General features: G+C 41.3%; 1 protein-coding gene across 3 annotated transcripts; it reads right to left on the bottom strand.

Annotated features, from left to right (window-relative positions):
* Positions 1-430: 430 nt before the first annotated feature.
* Positions 431-14,742, bottom strand: GOLGA1 (golgin A1). Of its 3 annotated transcripts, none has more exons than XM_088525401.1 (22): positions 14,528-14,742; positions 13,278-13,368; positions 12,242-12,316; positions 11,633-11,730; positions 11,118-11,150; positions 10,515-10,643; positions 10,049-10,218; positions 9,489-9,600; positions 9,270-9,365; positions 8,693-8,818; positions 7,883-7,978; positions 7,493-7,588; positions 7,139-7,291; positions 6,825-6,920; positions 5,725-5,814; positions 4,398-4,500; positions 4,074-4,231; positions 3,615-3,776; positions 3,417-3,476; positions 2,329-2,499; positions 1,708-1,794; positions 431-901 (listed from the first exon to the last, which is right to left on the bottom strand). In XM_088525401.1, the coding sequence occupies exons 1-22, from the start codon at positions 14,663-14,665 to the stop codon at positions 821-823; spliced, it is 2,421 nt and encodes an 806-aa protein (XP_088381527.1). In that variant the 5' UTR covers positions 14,666-14,742; the 3' UTR covers positions 431-820. The 3 variants fall into 3 exon arrangements, with proteins under 3 accessions (XP_088381527.1, XP_088381528.1, XP_088381529.1); XM_088525402.1 differs by having other exon boundaries at positions 10,049-10,206; positions 14,528-14,741; XM_088525403.1 differs by lacking the exon at positions 12,242-12,316.
* Positions 14,743-18,068: the final 3,326 nt, after the last annotated feature.

Below are 18,068 nucleotides of genomic sequence, written 5' to 3'. Positions count from 1 at the left end.
GCATTTACAACACGAAATTCAGCTTTAAAAATTTAAAACAGCTAACTATCCCTCTTCCCCATGTTAACAACCTATGATACAGGCTAGTAGATTAAGTTTTAAAGGCGACTGAGTATTAGGTACTATAATTAAGACCATTTTAAATATTTTTCTTTAAGAAAAGTAAAATCAGACAACTCTAAAGTTGTGCTCTCAAATTAAATAATCATCATCAACATGCAGCCTTCGGGACTGCAGGCCAGGATATATGCACCTTAAATTACACAGTGATATGAAAAAAATGCAAACTACTAGTTATGTCAGTATAACAAGGCAGATTTTTTTTTTTTGGTTAAAGTTCCTGCTCCTGTTCTTTGAAAGGCTTTTCAAACCGTCAGAAACTGAATACAGTCCTTTTCATTGCTTACTTTCCACCGCGAGACAAGGAAGCTTTACTGTACCAAGAGTTACTCGACTCTGGCGTTTCATAACAGAAGTTGGAATCACCATAACAGATGCAAATGTTAGAAGCTTGAACTGCCAGCACCAGTGTTAGTGAGGTCAACATTACCCTTTGGTGCCAAGAAACAAACCGATGGGCACAAGGAGCTGACTTCATTATGAGACCGTCGAGACGACAGTCCCCAGATCCAACCCAGGAGAGGGGTTTCGGTCTGTGGTGAAAATTCTCCTTGCACAGTTTTACCTTTGTAAACAGTATCAAAGTTCTTGTACAAAATACTGCAATGACAGTGATTAAGACACACCTGAATTCGGGTGTTGAGTGTTCTTTTCACAGAAAATAAGCGGCTAGATGCTGACTGCCAGTTTTCAGATTCCCTTAAGACCATGGTGTCCTTGGGCTCGAGATAGATGGCCGGATACTGCCTCTAGGAGATGGCTTTGATCCAAACCACGACATCTGGGATAGGAAATCACAACATACATTAGGGTAATTTCCCACTTTTAGAGCAGCTGAACATTTGAAGAAGGATTACACATGCATCTCCCCATCACTTGATGGAAACAATTCATAAAACATACAACACTGCATAATGTAGACTAAAAAAGACTAAGGAACTGAACAGTTTCACCCAAATCTGAAAGAAACAGGATCCTGCTTCTGTAAGTGAAGAACACTGAAGATAACATTTATGAATATTCCTTCAAAATAATTAGTCCTTTAATCAAAGTACCTGTAGCCAATTTAATATGAGCGGTTTCTGAGCAAGACGGCAAGGAATTTTCCTTCTCTCTCACTCCTGTATACTGAACATGTTTAACTTACTGAGTTGAAGCAGCACTCACTGATAAACACACACCAATAACCACCTATCCGGGGGCATATGAAACATCTTGTTTTATGCAACGGAAAGTAGAAACAGATCACATGTCTTAAGCCCAATATCAAACCACAAAACCAAGAATCTCGTGTCTTACTCTTAAATACAGACTGTCCTGAAACGAGCTTCCAGCTACACACTCAGACCCGAGTCCACTAGGCAATAGCGTGCTGCTTTTCTGAAAAGCAGCACTAGAAAATTACACTATTTACCTTATTGAAATAGACAATTTCCAACATGCATATATGTTATCAGGACACACCTGAATATTAAATGTTATTGTGGCTAAAGTTTGAGGAAAAAAAAATACTTTCCACGATTTTCCAGCATCTAAGAACTTTTGTTCTTTTTGCTTTGAGTTTTACAAGTAGAACAGAATCCTTACCTTGTATTCCAAGGTTTCTTTAAGCATATTTTCTTCCTCTTGTGAAAAATTCAGTAACACAGATACAGCTTTAATTAGATGGAATGCCTGAAAGAAACCACAGGAGTTGGCTGGTTAAGATGCTCTCGGTCTCTATTCTGGGTTATGGTGCAAACACAGATTTTCTGTAGTTTTAGTCACAGGCTTTTTAGTCACACTGTGAAGAGCAGAGCAGGAGCCTTCCCAGTTCCAATAGATAGGACAGCCTGCATGCTATTTCTTCTGCATGTGTTAACAGGCTCTGTGTTCTTTAACAGCAGTTTGTATACTTCAAGGGAAATCAAACTAGGCAGTCTAGTTTATTAGAACAAAGAAGTTTATTCCTGTAAACTTATAACTACCTTTTAAAAAATTATGATTCTCTTTCATTTAATTCATAATAATCTGTATTTCTAAACATACAGTGTCAGCTGTTTTGTTTCACTTTCCTGAAATCAACTTCTTTCTAATTGCAGAAATCAAACAGAAGTGCCCTACTTAGAACTTGTTATATCTGCATTTAATTACATGTATCTGTTGGGTAGCAGGTGGCAGCTTCTAAAAGAAGGCAGCCCAGAAAGAGCAGTTAGCAAACATCTTTACCTCTGATTCCCGGCAGGACATGAATTTTAGTACAACATGTTTAAGGTATTCAAAGTTTATCTCCCTTGAGTCATTTAAATCAGAGTTGTTTGTGACAGTCACAGAAGCATTAGGCACTTCAGAATTTGTTTTTTCACGTACTTCAGGTCCCTCACCATCAGGCCTTATTTTCTAAGAAAGAAAGAAAGGAAAGGAAAAAAAAAGAAAAAAAAGAAACAAGAAAAATAAACTGTATTGTAGTCTGCGTCAGTTTATCACTGGGAGAGAATTCAGGTATGAGGTATCTAATACAAAGGGTTTGTATCCACACAGTGGATATCAAGGAGCAGCTTCTCATCCATCATGGAATCAGTGAAGTATTCTCTCCTCTCCCTGGACTCCAAGGCAGAAGCTGGTTGCTGCTAATGTTGCACATACAGTACCCAAACCAGCATGGAACTGGGTCTAGGACAGAAACTGTCATCTGACAATTCACCACAAACCTGTGGTAAAGCACCTTATGTGCTTTACATGGGGGCTTTCTGCAAAACAATTCTCAAGTTCAGAACAAAAAAAAAAAAATCACAATATCAAAATATTTTCAAGATTTTTTTTGTCTTGTTTTGTTAGATAGTAACTATTTTTTTTTTCCTCAGAGAAGAAAACTGTTTTAAGAGAGATTAAAGAAGATTTTTCCCCAGGACAGACATCATTCCCATGGTAAAACTCAGCTGAATAGCAGCTAAGTATCAGCTATCACCAGGTCTTCTCTCTGGTATTAAATGCTCCATGCTACCAAACACGGGTCTTCTGTACCTATCTATTCCACAGCTGCAAAACTGGTAATCAAAGTAACAGTTTTCTGACTGTTTCATTCTGTGTTGCATGAACTGGTGATGATGGATACCATCCATTCAATGAATCATTCTAGATCCTTTGATATTTCTTTTCCTATATTAAAGATCCACAGATCTGCCCGCAGGAGGAAACTGCAAATATGCCAGGTAAAAATCTTACACTCTAGCTAGCAGTCAAGCTTTCAGAGCTAGTAGTACGAGTAAGAGCGTCAGTAACTGCCACCTGAAGAGACTGAAAAGCACAATCCTTACCAACTCCTTCTGGAGTGTTTTTTTGAGTTCTGTCATTCTCTGTTGTAGCTGTTTTATCATCTGTAAGGAGAGCAAAAACAATGTTGTATTTTGGTATCTTGTTTAGACCTATTCTTCCGAGGCTCCAGCAGCGCCAGTTATCAGGCTTCCTAATTACAATGGGAAAAACTAATAGTTGTTTCTGTTGTCTCGGTTTACCTTGTTTTTCTCAGTGATTTGCTGTTCCAGCTCTCTGTTATCTTTTTGAAGCTGGATGATGTCTGCAGCTCCCACCTCTCCATTTTGTTCCATCGCAGGGTTTTCTGGAGGATGTAAATGTTTATTATTCAAGGCTCTTGCTGATTCCTCTAGTTCTGAAGCCTACAAAAACAAACGAGTAAATTGCAGAGGTATCATGTCATTTGCAGCCCATGAACAGTGGGCTGTGGAAAAGCTTTGCTGCTTATTTATTTATTACCAGAACACACTAGTGTCAATCTAGCTGGCTACAGCAGTCTCTCACTGGCCTGCTTGGTGCTTTTCAGTCTCTATCTCCTTAGTTTCATAACAGAATAGACAATTTGAAGCCATGCCATCAGACGTGATAGAACTGGAGCCTCTTGCAGAATTTTATTTTTCCTAAAAGTCTGAGCAGAGCAAATTTGCAACTTCACTCACATTTCTCTCATGTTCTTTGGCCAGCTGGCACTCCTGTATCTGCAATTTCAATTCATCGATTTCCTTTCTTGCTGTTTCTTCCTTCTCTGCTGCCTGGCTCTTACTTGCTTCTATATCAGATTGCAACTGGCGCATTCGCAGCAAGAGAGCTTCGTGGTCTGAGGAAGGAAAGACCTGCTTAGTATCAGTCTATGACTCAGAAAGGAGAGGCTAATCATTCTTCATAAACAAAGCAAGTTATGGTGACAGTAAACCCCAAACTCTTCATGTTGCTCTGTCATAAAGAAAAAAAGACAATGGAGCAGTGAACTCATTTGATCTAACCTTGACTGAGTTGGTTTAGTTCTTCCTTCTTGTTTAGAAGCATGTCAGATTTTTCATGGATTAGCTGATCCTTTTCCTCTACTATGGAAGTCAGATGAGAAACCTTTAAAGCAGTCAAACAAATAAACAGAAGCCATTAATAGGATAAAATCAGAACAGGCCACAGAAGGATTTCAGCATGTCAGAGCTTCAGATTTATTTACTTATTTATTATTTGGAGGAATGGGAGAAGAATTCTCACATCATAGCTAAGGCACCGACTGGTACCTACCACCTGTATCCACAAGAGGCTGCCTGAGCTGTGCTAGGAACACACCTTGAATGGTCCATGCAGCACTGGTGTTAGATATGAAAATGCAGAAATCTCTGACCTACTCAGAGGCTCTCAGAAGACATCACCTGCACAGCACAGGCCTCATTAAAGGACAGAGATGTTGATGTGCTGCTGGGCTAAGCACTGCTTCTGGTGAGCGCCGAGCCACCGCTGCCCACGGCCTGGCAGGCAGCAGGTGGCAGCTGTGAGCGCCGCGGTGCAGAACTGCATCCCTGGCATTCCGCACCGGAACAGCCTGCGTGGATCTCCAGCAGCTCCAGGCAAATAAAGGAGCCCTAACATGGGACTGAATGTACTAACACCTGCTCAGTTGAGAGTTCCCATCTTAAACAAAATGACATTATCTACTAGGACTATATTTATAACAAAGACTATATTTATAACAAAGAACATAAGACTATCCAGAATTTACACTTGCTTTTACCGAACACAGAATCTTCTCTACCTTAGCACAAAGCTTGCAATCTTAGAGCTACTTACTTGAGAGGGACAAAGACAATGATATAAACACCAAGCAGAACAAAACCATATAAACATATATATATATATATATATTTGTATTTTAAAAGAACTCCAAACAATTCAGTGGGATCAGGATGGCTGGCCTACTAGTACTACGCACCATCTCACAGACTGAAGTGCTCTGAAAAATCTGTCATCTTTGTTTTAAGCTTATCTGTTCATCCGATATCACCTAGTCTTCCCTCAAACTGTTTAAATCCAATTGCCACGACTTGCTGTAGGTTCTTGAGCCTACAGCTTAGGAACCGCAATCGGCAGCATTCTACGCGCTCCCACCGGGGTAACTCACAGAAGTTGGTTACGTTCTTGTGTAGACACTTACACAGCCACCCTTTACTACTGCTGTCTTGAATGCTGATTATATGACTTTTATTAATGTGATTATTATGGTAATGAAGCCCAAATCTAGTCTGATTTGTGCCAGATTAATGCACCCAAGCATATTTTTACACCATGTCAATATTAACTAACCTGCTGTTGTAATTCCTCTTTTTGTTTTCGGGTTTCTTGAAATGCTTTGGCAATTTCAACACTGACAGTCTCTCTGCTGCTTAATTCCTTCTGCAAACCAAACGTAATTCAGAGGTTACTTAAGAAAACCTAAAATCCAGGGACTCTCATCTTTAAGCCTGAATTCATTATCAAGCAGAATACACGGGTTCAGTAAAAAAATCATGATTTGAGCTTCCAAATGAGACTTAGTGCTAAGCTTTTACCAATGCTAATTTAAAGCTCACAGACAGCTAGTATTCCTTAGAACTTTCCATAAACCTAAGCAGTTATATTCAAAACCTTAAAACACCTCCTGGAAAACTGCTAAAATAATTGATTTTCATTTCTCTATTATTAAAACTATTATGATATATTCCACTCTTCTAGCAGCTGCTTCTCAGTGGTAGGCAAGGAAACCCTAATATTAATTTTAGAAAATTCAGTATTCCATTTATGTCTAAATAATTTAAAGGATTACTGCTATCTGCACACGTAAGAGCAGCACAGAAACGGTATAAAAGCCGCCAAACACAACTAACACCTAAAAAAAAAAAATCTCGTTTTAGTTTAAAGTCTCTATCACAAAGTGTCTCCTTCCTACAACTGACCTTTAAATCCATCTACATTATAGTTGGAGTACTTTCAACAGTCTAAAATCATATTCAAGACTGTAAGTAAATATATTTGTGTGAAAAATAAAAGAAAATGGTGTAACTAAAAAGCCACAAATACCTGACAGATTTCCATTAATTTTTTACCATTTTAGAAGTAATTCATATGATTGGAATTTGATGAAGTCTTATTCTGTTCTCATTACTGCTAATAGGATTCAAAAGCTCTTCATGCCTGACCATACGAGAATATATATTTTCTGCCTAATTTAGGGAGATTCAAGCATTCTATTTCAAGAAAGGATCAGCTATTTATAATGCTCCTCGAATGCAAACCAAGTGCCACAGAAGATTTATGGCCCTAGGTTCAACCTGGATCTATCATAATTTTAAGTACTGAGAATACACTTTGCCATTAACTGTTTCTCAAATCAAGCCCCAAATTAACCAGTCATTAACCAGTCTTACCTTTAGTCTATCCAGTTCAGACTCTTGATTTTTTAAAGAGCTCTCATACTCTTCTCTGCTTTTATTAAGATCTTCATTTTCCTTTTCCAACTGACTCTGTAAAATAAAGTTGGCTTAATTACTAAGCACAAGTATTATCATGCTCTACTTAAACAACACATTCAGTGAGTTGCTTTGTTCATATTCAGTGTCTCAAAGGATTAGATATTTTGTTACAACGTTAGTAGCTCCAAGCACAGTAGATCTACAACTTATTTCAAAATCACTTATTTTGTGAAGACACAAATGCCCCACTGAACACTGTCAGTACTTACTAGCCTGTGTTGAGTGGCTGTTTTATCAAATTCCCAGTCGGTTTTAAGAGTAGTTATTTGAGACTCCAGCCCAGAAACTTTCTCTTCATATTCATGTTTCACATTTAAAATCTGTTGCTGCATGTTACTCCTTTCATTCTCTAGATCATTTTGCTGAAGGAAAATAAGTAACACTAGGTTAATATGACAGTATTTTTAAGTTCTGATGCAAATTTAACACCATTTCATATTACACATGAACAGTGTCATGTATTCAAATACAATCATTGGATTAGGAGCCAAGTAGCAAGAAAACACAGAAATTGGGCGGCACTGGAGATGCTGAACACCAATTTGGCACTGCAGAGTACTCACCAACAACTGGATCCGCAGATCCTGCTCACCAGCTTCTTCCCTGCTCTTCTTTAATGCTTCTCTTGCAATCTGTAGATTTTGTTCCAGTTCTTTATTCTAAAATAAAATCATATATGAACTTCCTGATCTGTGGGCATCTACGGGCATGCAAAATGTGGAATGACTCTCCTTTGGGCAAGTTAAACACTAAACCCTTGAAACTACGTAAGAAGGCAGTCCTCCTGAATTGACACGTGCAGCTTTTTTCAAAAACTCCACAAATTCTCTCTCCCTCTAAGCAATGCCTGTACTTCAGCTATAGGGAAAGCAGGAATGAAATCCCTAACTTCATAATCAGCATCACTTCTCCACTCCTCAAAGAGCAATTTGTAGTGAAGGAACAAATAATACCTGTGTTTCCAGTAGGTTCACAGTCTCGGCATGATGATTTTTTTCTGTTAATAAGTGCTGCCTTGTTTCATCCAGTTTCTGCTCAAGAGTAGTTTTCTGCAGATTGTATTGGAGACAAGAATGGGGCAATTTCAGATAAAGATTATTTTACTTTAAAGCCAAGTTCATTCGCCACACCCAGATCAGGTTGGCGGGCCCTACAGGCAAGCCAGCCCAGGAAAGGGCTGCCCCCCCTTCTCTCCCCAAGAATTGGCTAGGAAAACACTGCTCCAAGCTGATTCTAAACAGGAGCATCGTGCTGGAGAAAGACCACTAGCAAAAAACAGGTTCCTTCAGTTTGCAGCTGCTTCTCAACATTTCTGAGGCTCAAGCTTTGAAAATGCAGCACTGCTTGTATACCTCCATGCAAAAATTGTTCCCTTTCCTCTCCTCATGCTTTGCAAGTCACGTTAGTAGAAAATAAACACAGAAAATCTTTACGAACATTAACCAATAAAACTCTCAAGTTGTTCTACCTCCCATGAGCAAATCCCTGGAAAAGGCTGTTCTTTCTTTTCTAAACAGGCATGTACAGTGAAGAATCTAAACACTAGATGCAGAAGGATCAATGTAGGCATCTACACAATAGCTACATTGTGTAGTACAGTGACCTACACAATTCTGTCTCATAGGCAGCAGGACAATAGACGCTGCAGGGATAAACGTGCTCACGTTACCTCATCACATTCCCTCCACGGGTAATAAGCAATGCACGTCCTAAAAGTTCTCCTTAAGATTGCACTTTTAAGCAGTCTATAAAAGTAGAACTACCTCCTTGAGAAGTTCCTGCATGTGTTCATCCCCCGAAAGATTTCTTTCTAACTTGTTTTCCAAGGTAGAAACTTTTTCCTGAAGCTGTTGAATAAGTTTATTTCTCTCATCATACTCAAGAGTCATCTGTTGGAACAAAAAAATCACAAGATCTTCTTTGTAGCCAAGCTAATCCATCATGGTTCAAGTTGAAAAAGTGTCATTAGAAAAGTCCTACCTGAAAAGACAATATGATTCCGAAACACTTTATATATTAGATGTTAAACTTCAAACCCCCTGCACATTACTCAAATACACACTCTTATATGAGCCAATACTAGATGCATCTGAAAACACTCAACCTGCTCATCCCTTCCACATCAAAGATATCCCTTTCCACACAAAGATATTATTAAATCCTCAGTTCTCAGTTTCAAATAAAGGGTGAAGCACGAACACATCTTTAATATATTTGTATTTTTACTTTGACCAATTTTTCTCTAGAAAACCAATGATAATTCCCAGAGCCATGTCTGTGAATGCAAAACTAGATCAAATAAAGTCTTTCAGATCACACATAATCTAAACAGTGATGTACCTTTTGCTTGCATTGCTCATATTCCACCTTCAGAGATTCATGCTCCACCTGTAGCATTTCCAGTCTCTTCTCACAACCAGAATCAGCAACTTGAGCCTAAAAATTTAGAAAAATTACTTGCTTGAAGCTCAGATTTCCAAAACCACATAATTAATATCTAATCCTACTTCTGCGTACAGGGAGGTCTTTTGAATCAAACCTCACTTATCTCAAACTTACATTTTGCAAGTCTACAGAGAGCTGCTGAATGACAGTTTGTAGCTCCTGTTCTCTTAACTCCAGAGTAGTGATCTTATTTTCTGCATTTATCTCAGCTGTCATTAGTTCATCTCTTCACAGAGAAAGAATAAAAAAAAAATAACATAGTGTGCCAGAAAAATAATCTTTAGAGATGATTTTGCTTCTAATAAAACTAGACCAAGCAACATCAGCAGGACTTTTTTGGCCTGTAAACAGCCACTGTCTTGATTATACATTTTACACAAAAGTAAGGGTTAAATATTAGGTACTACAGAGCCCCAAACTAGGGAGGGAAAAAAAAAAAAAGAAAAAAAACACACACATTATAACAGCCTACAAAATCCTAAACCCTTATTACTTCAATTGGCTTGAGAAGAAATAAATAAAAATCTGGCATGTACATCCATATGCTAGAAGTGATTACGCAATCAGTTTACTGCATATATAAACTGCATATATAAAAAGGACAAGAAATGGGAAATAAGTAAAAATACACAGGCAATAAATATACTGCTCCTCACAACACATGACATCCATACCTCTGTGCCTCTAGCTCCAAGAACTGTTGCTGCAGCTCTTGAAGATCTTTCCTTAGGCCTGATGATTCTTTGCTTGTTTCCTGAAGCACTTCTTTCGTGTGAACTAGTTCTCGAGCGCAGGCCTCTAGTTCCTGCTCCGTTTTGCTCAGAGATTCTTCCTTTTTCAAAAGCTGAATATTAGAACATTATCTTTGACAATACAGACTGCCCAGTAACAGTGATAAGGAATTCTCATTTAGATTTATGTCCTTTATTGAGTTATGCGCTTTAGCTAAATGAAGTAAGTCCTAAAAAATGCAATGTTGAAATAGTCTATATAACACTGTGTGTGCTCGAACTGGAGGGATATCGGTGCTCAGCAAGTCTGCACTTAAGTATGAAGGTTGACATAAATTATTGAAGTGGTACTACTAACTAGATATATTAAGAGACATTTTTAAAGTATTTTCTAAAAAAATAATCTTACCATATGTTTAACTTTGGCCATCTCCTGTTGCTGAAAGCCTTCCAATTCATCCATTTCATCTCTCTTCTGAAAAAGATTTAAACTCTGCCTCTTCATTTCTTGTAACTGTGTTTCAAGTATTCTTTTTTCCTGATAAAACAACAAAATGACAATAACAACATGCTGAATGTCTTCAAAAATCAAAGATACTTTAAAAGAGACTGAGCTAAACAGGTGCAACAACAGAAAGACTGACTTCATTTTCTATAAATAAATAAATAAACAAAATAGGTTCACTTCTGTTATGAAATAGGTATCTTACTGCAAAGACCTCAGAATAAGTCACCACCTCTTTCTTCATTCCAGACACTTCTCTGCAAGAAAGTAAACTACTCTTCCCCCTTCCGGTATCACAACACCTTTCCCACTGCAACACATCATTCTTTACTTTCCCACTCAAAACTAATTCCAGAAATATCTTCTGAAGTCTCAGGGCTGGTAATGAAAGCATATCTTTGGCTTCAGTCATTGAACAAAGCACAAATAACAAATGCGCTGAACAGAGCAAATCCCAGTAAGTATACAGATCAGTGTTTAAAAATACCAATATTGGAGCTTAATTACCTTTTCAACTTGACCCAATTTTTCCATCCACTCCTGAATGAGGAAGAAAAAAAAAGAAAAATATAAGAAAAAAATCACAATCCATTTATAGACTCTGGAGACTGCAATCACGATTTAAAAAATGAAGAAAAAGTGTACTGTTAATGGAAATGTTAAACTGTAGTAACGATTAAAAAGGAACAAATAAAAATAACAACAGAATTTAAACATAGAAAAGCTGAGGAATCATTTACGTTACTTGAACACATAAGCTTTATGCAAGTAAAATAAAAACGACAACAGTTCTCCTGCAAAGGAATCTTACAAAACCTTACAAAGGTGAGCTTAACTACATTAGAGTCTTTTGAGGACTTTTTAAAATAAAATCATGAAGAACACTCAGACCAATATCAAGCCCTACAACATTTTTATAAGATCTCCTTCCTTTGACTTCAGCAAAGCAAGCAGAGCGACTCCACCAAAATCAGGCACTCCACAGCTGGTCAAAAGCCCAGTTGCTCGACTGCAGTTATTACCTGGTCCTTCTTCTCCAAGGCCAAAGCCATTCCCTCGGCCATCTTGGCTCGGTCGGCTTGGTGAGCTTCATTCTGCTCCTGAAACTTCCTCATGGAGGCTGCCAACAAAGAATCACCAGCTTTATTACAAACCCACCTTTTAAAGCACTTCTCCATTCCCTATACATTCTTTATAACGTCAAAGAACATCTTATCTAGGTAACCAGCCCCACTGTGGCTCTCTAGCACTGCTCCTGTGCCACTTCTTATATCCCATTGCACATTTGCTTGCCAGAAAGAAGATCCAAGTGCTGTTCCTCACTGCACTGTAATAACGCTGAGGGTTTTTTTAAAAAAATCTATCCCCCATATTAGCCACAAACTTGGCAAATAGACATTATTATGACAACTTTGCTTAACAGCCAAATTGTAACTGTGGCTTTTTTCCACATTGTAAATAAGACAAGCACTTGGACAAGCACTCCACTTCACTGCAACCTATAGGTGCACAGTTTGAAAGAAAATATAGTTTTAAAAAAAAATACCTATATAAACTCATTTCTTTCCATCTGCACTTAAACCATAACAGTTTTCAACTTAACAAAATATATTTTTAAAAAAAGTACATACAATCCTGATGCTTTTCTAATGCATTTTCAAGCTTCTCTTTTATCTTCTGCAAGTTTCGGATCTGATCAGCATAATCTTGTGTGAGGAGGAAGAGGCACAGACCGGGAATGGACAGACATTGGGGAAGGACATGAAAAAAAAAAGGGAAAAAAAAATAAAAAGATGAGTGGGAAACAACAATGATTTTCTTAACTAGAAAATCATTCCTGTTGAGAAAAACTTGGGTGACTGTAAAAACGAAGACAAACAAGTCCCGTCTATGCTGTCTGTAGGGTATATGGTTGGCAGAAACAGAGGGACCTGGCTTAGGTGTGCTAGTTACACCAAGAAGGGCAGTAGAGCTGGTAACAGAGAACAGACACTATTCCCACATTTTACTTCGTTCAGTAGCAGCAACCTAATTTTAATTCTGTTTAGAAAAAGTCTCTCTCAAGAGTGAATGAGAAGACAAGGGGATTCCAAGCAGCTTGTCCCTTTGTTCCATAGCACACTCCAACTGGGACTCGGATCCGCTCCACACAACAGGGACGGAAAGCAGCGTCAGAACAGAGGCCTTACTAGACTTCTGCAGGACTAGGCATGGCTGCTGGAAGAAAAAGCAGTTACCACATTGCTTTATGCCAAATCCTTTGCTTTTTCTTCATTTGGGAGTTTATCTTTTTGTGGAGTGTTTCTGTCAACATCAAAAAACATAGATCTTAACAGAAGGGAACTCGTACGTTTTCTGACTAAGTAAGAAAAAATGGAGGGGAAAGGAAGATAGCATCCAGCGAAGACTCTTTCTGTTTGAAACATGGGGACAGAAAGCTATCCCAACTGGTCAAAGGAATCACAAAAATGTTGCCAAGAAAGCAGTAGAAAAAAGTCAGTCAATAGTCACTATGCAGTTAGCTTTACTGGAAGCTACCTAGATGACAAGCAAACCATGCTGTTACAAATTAGAATTTTTCTTAAAAATAAATAAATTGAAACATTTAAGTTCAAAGGAAGAACATTCTCTAAAATAATAAGGTTTTATACAAATCAAGACACATACCAGACAATTTGACCTCCAGTTTTCTTATCTGTTCATTTCTTCTCAACAGCTGGGATGAAAGATCCTCTCTAGAGCTGCTTCCATCAGAAGCCTCAATAGAAAAACAAAATCAATGTAAATTACAAAACTTAGAAAAAAAAAAAAGATGTTGACATTAACTAACTTTAAAGATAATAAACACTATCCCACCTAGGAATGAAGCGCTCTTTTTTCACAAAGGGAGAGTAGCAATAGCACAGCAGAATGTATACAAGATGCTGAAGAAGAAAAAGAGCAAGAGCTTAAATGGTCAGCTCTCTAATTAGGGCCTGTTCCACTAAATAGAAGACTTTTAAAACCTATAGCTGCAAAGTGTTTCTTCAAACCGACCACTGAGGAGACAGCAAATCAAATAACCGGGAAAATGAAAAAATCAGGTTATACAGTACAGATTAGGGGCTGGGTCCCAGTGAGAGGCCTCATTTTGGAAAACCAAGTAACTGGAAGAAGGAAAACTTGAATAAACTCCCCTGACTGCTCATGCAATAGTCACTCCATGCAAAATCCACTACATAACTGATGTACGATTCGCTACGTTTGTTTTCTTTCTCTACAAAGATCAACAATGGGATCCATCAAAAGGGAAGTGCTATAACAAGCCATTCCTGAAGGCAGAGATTTAATGTGTGTGTGTGTCTGTCTGTGTGTACGATCATAACTACGCACACAGTGAATCACAGAGGCCCCGCTGCCCTAGGGCGCCGCAGCGCGTTTCAGCTGCTGGCCCCTCGGCTGCTGCTGTGCTGTGACCTGGCCCAGAAACACGACAGCCATCAAAGAGCGCCAGCGTCACAGGGTGTCATTTCACCTACACGCAGCTGTAATTACACAGCTTGCTTAAACAACGCTTATAATGAATCAGAGTTTAAACAAGACGTTGGAGGAACCAAAAGTTTTACTTGAATGCAGCCAAACAGAACGCACTTCCTTGGCTCAAGCAGCAAGTGCCTGACATGGGGCACAATCCAGCTCCCTTTCCTGCTGCTTCAGCAGTTACTGACAGCTCTGTAGGTGACAGCGCTGTCACCTGCGCTTACGCCAGCGCGCGACCCTCCCGGCGCTGCTGGCACCAGCACGCAGGGCTCAGCTCGGCGCGCGGCTCGGGGAGGCCGGCGCTTCACCCGCCCGGCACGGCCCGCCGCGCCGCCAACGGGAGCCCGTGCGCGGGAAGCGCCGAGCGGGGCGGCCCGTTCCCGCCGCGGCGAACTCACAAAGTCATCCCCGGAGTCGGCTCCCAGCGACGCCACCGACTCCTTGCTGAAGGAGCGGGGGATGCGGGCGGCAGCGCCCGTGCGCGGCGCGGTGGCCGCCGCCTCCTCCGCGATCTTCTTCTTCAGCTTCGCGAACATGTCCGTGCCCTGCGGCCCGCGCGGCCTCAGCGCCTGCCCAGCTCCGCCGCAGCCCGCATGGCCTCGCAGCACCTGCGGGGCGAGGAGACAACGCGTCCGCTCCGGGGCTCTCCGGCCCTGCGCGCCGCAGGGGCTCCCGCCCGGCGGAGGCAGCGGCCCGGCCGCCTAAGGGCCCGGCCGAGCCCGCCGCTCCCGCCCGCGTCGCGTCGCCTTCACGGCGACCCCGACCCGGCCCGGCCCGGCCGCCCCCCGCTCCGCCGCACCGGCCCCGCCGTCCGCCGCCGCTGCCCCTGGCGACGCCGACCCGGAAGTGCGGGCTGCGCAGGCGCGGGGCCGTCGGGCGGCGCGACCGTTGAGCGGCACCGCCCCCGCACGAGGCGGCGGGTGACGCGGCGGCGCCTGCGGGGTACGGAGCCCGGAGCGGGCGGGGCCGCGAGGGGCGCGGCCGCGAGGGGCGCGGGGCGGGGCCAGGGCCGGGGGGCGGGGCCAGGGCCGGGGGGGCGCGGGCGGCCGCAGGGAGCCGCCGGCCTCCCCGCAAGCAACCAAAAGAGTTATTTATACATCTCTATATATTTTACTTTTTTTTTTAAAAAAAAAAAAAAAACCAAAATATGATATACAGGCACATTGCTGTAAAATAACTTTAAACCAATTCACTATAAAATTACTAATAAATAATCTGATTCTCAGAGAGGCTAAACCCTCCTTTTCCCTTGGCAGGTGATGGACTGGGGCACAGTTCATCCTTGTGCATTTCTGAAGTGCCCCTCCCTCTTCCCTCCAAATTTTTCTCGTACTTGCAGAGCTGAGGGCCAGGGCTTCTCTTGTGCTTCTCAAAGGTAGGAGGCAAAATCCTGCTCCTAAAAAGCAGTTACACCTGAGAAGTGGTGGTAATCAATGCTCAAAGAAATCTGCAAAGTCAGAGTGGTATATAATGCAAATTTTTTTGTTTTGTTTTCCCCTTGAAGAAATAATTACTGATATGAGATTCAATAAGATCCAAAAATCTCTCCAAGGGCTCCTTTGGACAAGTAAACAGTAATTAAGTCCACTCTCACTGTGCAAGTAGGACCTTTGCAAGCAAGCTATCTACCTGCACATCAGGGCACGTGGCAGGAATGCACAGTTATTCCTTGGGCATGTGAAAGATCTCTCAGATTCAGAAATCCTCAGCTAGATCTCTTCCTCGGCCTTGGAAGAGCAGTGGTTTGGAGGAAACAAGTCATGACAAGAAGGGTCTTTTTCAGAAGCAGTAGCTTTACTTTCACTCCTAGATAGAAACCACAAGTATTTGTCTGATGTCTCTGCTCTATTTGCAAACACTCAAACCTTCAAAGCCTTGGAAAGAGATGTGGTCAAACAAGCCCAATTGCGCTAGAAGTCAAAGATACTGAGCAATTTAGGAGAGCCATGTCATGAATGTAAAAGTCACTTGGGACAGTTTTGCCCCATCTGCTGTACCAGAGTCCCTCGCAGCTGGTGGCACAGCTGGGTCCGACACTACGGGGTCACACAGGAGGTTTTCGGCTGGGGTGTCAGACCTCGTGCCTGTGAGATTACTGCTCTTGTCACTGTCTGGGGAGCTCCTTCGGTTACAGGAGCAGAAGCAGCTACCAACCCCAAAGCATCCACTTACTGTGGGATGGGCAGGACTAAACAAGGGCTCTGTCACACCTATCAGCAGTGACTTGCATTAAGAGTATTTACTGAAAAAAATCTATAAAAACTTTTAAGGAAAAAAAAAACTCAGAGATCCCAATCTTTTTAGCATTGGGGAAAAGCAGACTTCAAGCCTGGCACAGGTATAATGTACAGAAGAAGGGAGGGGAGGCAATTCAAAGCAGCATGCTTGTGGATGAATCTTGGAGCTGTTCTTTCATCCCCTCCTTAGACAAGAAACCTGACTAGAGCTACTAGAACTTGTAGCTTTTGAATGTGTTTATTTGAAGCCAAATTTCCTGTCCTGTCTACCTTCCACGATCCTTAGAAAGACATCTCTACACTTCTCCCCGTAGGATATTCTTGAGGGTTTTAATAACCTGATGGATATTATTTTGACAAACTACCAAACTGTCCTGAAACTTCTCAAGAAAGCATCCCAGGAAGCAACTCCAGCTTGCACACCTCACAGAAATCAATGCTCCATTTCTGTTGCCATGGAGCAAAATGGCAATATTCAAAGAGTATTCAAACACAGCTCTAAAAATTCACGTCTCTGTTTCCGCCTCTCAGTTATTTTGTGAAGTCGTGAGGATTGGAGAGGGAAGGTTACAACACGGATTTGGCTAGATGTTCTGAGGTCAACGTGAACAAGGAGTACAAACAGAGATGCCTCCTGGGGAAGAGGGTTAGTTCAAGCAAATCACATGCAGTAAATAGGAGCCTAGGAAAGAAGTCCAATAAGGAGACATTCAGTCAAAAGTCCACATTTTCCCCTCTTTAGATATTACATGCAGAATTTACTCTTTTAATTCAGTATCGCCTAATGGTAGCGAGTCTTCTCCACTAACATAAGCGATAAGGATATATGGGAAAAGGGAGAGGGATACAAGAGGGAAGGCATTAAAAGCCTGAGAAGAAAAGGATCTGTTCTCTCCTCACACAAAAATAGTTCAGTCTTTGCTTCCATACAGTGAGATATGCTAGATTTATAAACCAAGTATTTCTTCAGTACATACAAGCATACATAGAGAAGGTACCTACAACCATAGCACACAGTACACAGTAGCACAATTTAGAGTGACTTAGTTCAAACAAGACGAGCTGTTACTTGGAGGGAAAACATCAGTATTTTCAACTTGAATACAGCTGCTTTGGCAGGGAGAAAACAGGGGATGGGCTGTCTGGCTCAAAGTCCAGGACCAAATACTCATGTGCAGCTACGGCAGACAGAAGGTATCGACCTTTTCTTATAAAGTACAATTTCTTACTCCTGACACGACAGGAGTGAAATCTTTCTTTGACTATACCTGTCAGCCGCACACCTTCTGAACCAAAGGTCACTAGATAAGAAGAAAATGAGGGACCTCAAGAATGAATTTTTGAGCTGAACAAAGCTGGTAAGCCTGCTTAGCTTCTGAAATAGTTTTCCAAGCTGCATACTCCCTCCTCCTACATTCTAGCTTCTTTAGTCAGTCATTTTTCTTCTTCAAAGTCCATTCTCCTCGGATTGGAGCCAGGCAGGCAACACACAGAACCTCTTCCCAGGGCTGCCGAGCGAGGCCTCCTCGCGTGGCCCGGCTGCCCCGGCTGCATCGCACGGAGGACGGGCAGCCGCGCCAGGGGAGTCTTCACTCCTGCACTCCAAAAATCGCACACTGCTTTCCAGATGCATGGAACCAAAACGATAGCTTCACCAAAGCACAAGCTAGAGCAGAACAAAAGCAGCACAAGGCAGTAGCCT

The sequence above is a fragment of the Tinamus guttatus genome, unplaced genomic scaffold (genome assembly GCF_059628265.1).
Source record: "Tinamus guttatus ecotype Peru unplaced genomic scaffold, ASM5962826v1 Tinamus_guttatus_pri_ptg000226l, whole genome shotgun sequence".
Taxonomy (NCBI): domain Eukaryota; kingdom Metazoa; phylum Chordata; class Aves; order Tinamiformes; family Tinamidae; genus Tinamus; species Tinamus guttatus.
The sequence above is the reverse complement of the archived record's forward strand: the minus strand, read 5'-3'. Positions and strand labels throughout refer to the sequence as shown.

Coding starts and splice junctions, on each gene's coding strand:
- GOLGA1 (XM_088525401.1), bottom strand. CDS start 14,665: ATGTTCGCGAAGCTGAAGAAGAAGATCGCGGAGGAGGCGGCGGCCACC. Junction 7,589..7,882: donor TGAACCTACTGGAAACACAG/GTATTATTTGTT, acceptor ATTTTATTTTAG/AATAAAGAACTGGAACAAAA. Junction 902..1,707: donor AAGAAACCTTGGAATACAAG/GTAAGGATTCTG, acceptor TTCCTATCCCAG/ATGTCGTGGTTTGGATCAAA.